The sequence below is a fragment of the Arachis duranensis genome, chromosome 5 (assembly GCF_000817695.3).
Source record: "Arachis duranensis cultivar V14167 chromosome 5, aradu.V14167.gnm2.J7QH, whole genome shotgun sequence".
In the NCBI taxonomy this organism is placed as follows: domain Eukaryota; kingdom Viridiplantae; phylum Streptophyta; class Magnoliopsida; order Fabales; family Fabaceae; genus Arachis; species Arachis duranensis.
In genome coordinates, this window is record NC_029776.3 from 28608390 (window position 1) to 28610847 (window position 2458).

At 34.1% G+C, this 2458-nt stretch overlaps 1 protein-coding gene across 1 annotated transcript; it reads right to left on the reverse strand.

The window, feature by feature from the left end:
• Nucleotides 1–344: 344 nt before the first annotated feature.
• LOC107488978 (metalloendoproteinase 1-like) lies at nucleotides 345–1833 on the reverse strand. The gene is made up of 2 exons (XM_016109761.3): nucleotides 1202–1833; nucleotides 345–890 (listed from the first exon to the last, which is right to left on the reverse strand). The coding sequence occupies exons 1-2, from the start codon at nucleotides 1819–1821 to the stop codon at nucleotides 491–493; spliced, it is 1020 nt and encodes a 339-aa protein (XP_015965247.1). The 5' UTR covers nucleotides 1822–1833; the 3' UTR covers nucleotides 345–490.
• Between the last annotated feature and the right edge of the window lie 625 nt (nucleotides 1834–2458).

A 2458-nucleotide genomic window follows, 5' to 3' on the forward strand; every position in this document is an offset into this window, starting at 1 on the left:
TTAATTAGATTAGTTTGATACCCAATTTGGTTTTGAAAACCTTGTTGAGGATTGACTTTCGCAACTATTACTTTTTTTTTTAATTCTTTATCTTTTTCTTATATATTAACATAATTATTACATTATTTTTTATTGGATTAAAGGTAACAGAATCGGTCCAATTCGACCTCTTAAACCTCATATTCGTGTAAAGTATTTAGAAAAGAATTCAGAGAAAAACAAAATATTCTTTTATATATTCTCCTTACCTTTTTTATTAAAAAAAAAATCTTCTTTACGCATTAGACACTACCAATTTTTAATTTAAAAAACATTAAATCAAATTTTTTATCAATGAACCCCCAAAAAAATGTGGCAAGACGGTAAAGAGGTAATGTATTAAGAAATAAAAACAAAAACTAAAAAACATCCACACAATCACGTAGCGGTAAGACAACTAGTACAACAGGAACATGCATGCAAATCCAAGTGAGAGAGTGGTAATGAATCCTCAATTACTGGTCCCAACTCCACTTGCAGGGTTGGAATAAACTTGTTTGATTTGTTGTTTATCATCGTTTGAGAGCTGCACCTTCCTCTGATTTTCAGGCAAAATATAAGGATACATAACCGATTCATTGTGAGAGGAGTGTGAAAGTCCAAGAAGATGCCCTATCTGGTGCATCGCCACAGCACCCAAGTCAATTATACCATCCTCTAGCGTTGAGCTGTTAAGTTTAAGAGTGTCATTGGGAAGTGCCCAATACTTTGTAGCATCCAAAAGCATCTCCCCAACAGTAACATCTTCGTTACCCGAAACAAGTTCTATAACGCTTACCCCTACCACCTCATTGCCCACCGTCATGTTATTAAATTTGTAGAATCCTATCTTGATGTCTGCATCGTCGTACCTGACACACAAACAATTAAATACAATATAAAATACTTATTATGCTAAGTTGGTAACTAATATTTTAGTTGTTATTACTTATTACAAACATGCTACATATGTTAAAATATATATAATATTTTTATATTGCATATATTTTATTATTTTGAATGAAAATTCACGTATAATCATAACAGTTAGATTATAATTTAATTAAATTTATTAAATTATTTAATCATCCTTATATATTAATTTCACGTAAAAATAAATTTATGTATGTGAGGGTTTTTTATTTAAATTCAATCAACTTTTATTTTAAAACACCTTTCGTACCTTGTCTCTGTGAGTGTTAGGTTTAGTACTGGCGTTATAGCGTCGGACCACCGCTTGAATGAGTCTTTAAACACCGCGGTGAAGTTGTCTGGGATGTCGCTCTGCGGGAGAAAGCCGTACGTGAGATTGGTGCGGTTAGAGAACCAGTTTTTCCCGTTAGGCCACGACACGTTGTTGGTAGGGGAGAGAGAGTAGTTGAAGTTAACGTCCGGGACAGCACATCGGAACAGCGAAAGCTGCTGAAGAGTCTCGTCATCGAGGTATCCGGTGACGGTGAGATTGAAGAAGGTTTGATAGGTTTTGATGGCAGAAACGGTGTCCTGGTCCATTAGATCTGTGTAATTGTCGGAGTCTTGCATGTAACCGTAATCGTTGAGATACTGTTTCACCAAATGGAGGCCTTGGATTTTCTCCTCCGGCGCACCTGACGGTGGTGGAGGGGTGCTCTGGTTCTTCAAATAGTCGAATCCGATATGGAATACCTTTTTGGCAAGCGGATGCTTGTATAATCTCTTGATGGCGGGATTCCTAAAGATTTTAGCGGCAGGTCCCAGCGATATTGAAAGAGATGAGTCAAGAAGAAGAAAGAAGAATAACAGTGTCAGAAGATGTCTCTGCATGTTGACTCTATTTTGTTTTTGCGGTTTGAGAATGAGGAATGGGGAAGTTTGAGCACATTATATAGTGAAAGAAAAGTTAAAGAGGGAGGGAGGAGAGTCTGAGAGTGAGAGATATGACTATACGAGGGTTGCGAGCATTTACTTATGGTGGACTTGGTCATTGTGCTGCCGCAAAAAAATTAAGAGGAGAGTTTAGGAGGTCAGCAATTTTTGTGATTTGTAGCCATCAAATAGCTATCAATGATGATTTTAATGGTATGAGATTGGTGTGAGATTTCATCCAATGGTTCACTTTTTTTTGCTGGTTATATGCTGGTTAGAATTTGATAAAGTTGTTGGTCCCTAGACTTTTCCAAAAAGTAAAAATGCTATTGGCAAACTAAAATTAATCAATAAAATTATTCATTAATATATTTATGTATAAATATAAATATATTTTTATTTATTTTTAATATATATTTATATTTTAACATATATCTTTTGTTAATAACTAATTTTAATCTATACATATAATAATCTCAAATAAATTGAAAATATGTTAGGCAAACTCTAGAGACATATTCTTGAAAAAAATTGTACATATAAGAACTGGAGTTAAATTTTCATGTCCTAAAAAGCGTAAATTGTTTTACATAAT

Bases quoted from the DNA above. Each gene is read 5' to 3' on its own strand.
- LOC107488978 (XM_016109761.3), bottom strand. From the start codon at position 1,821: ATGCAGAGACATCTTCTGACACTGTTATTCTTCTTTCTTCTTCTTGAC. The intron at 891-1,201 runs GTACGAAAGGTG...TTTGTGTGTCAG, and splicing joins CTAACACTCACAGAGACAAG to GTACGACGATGCAGACATCA.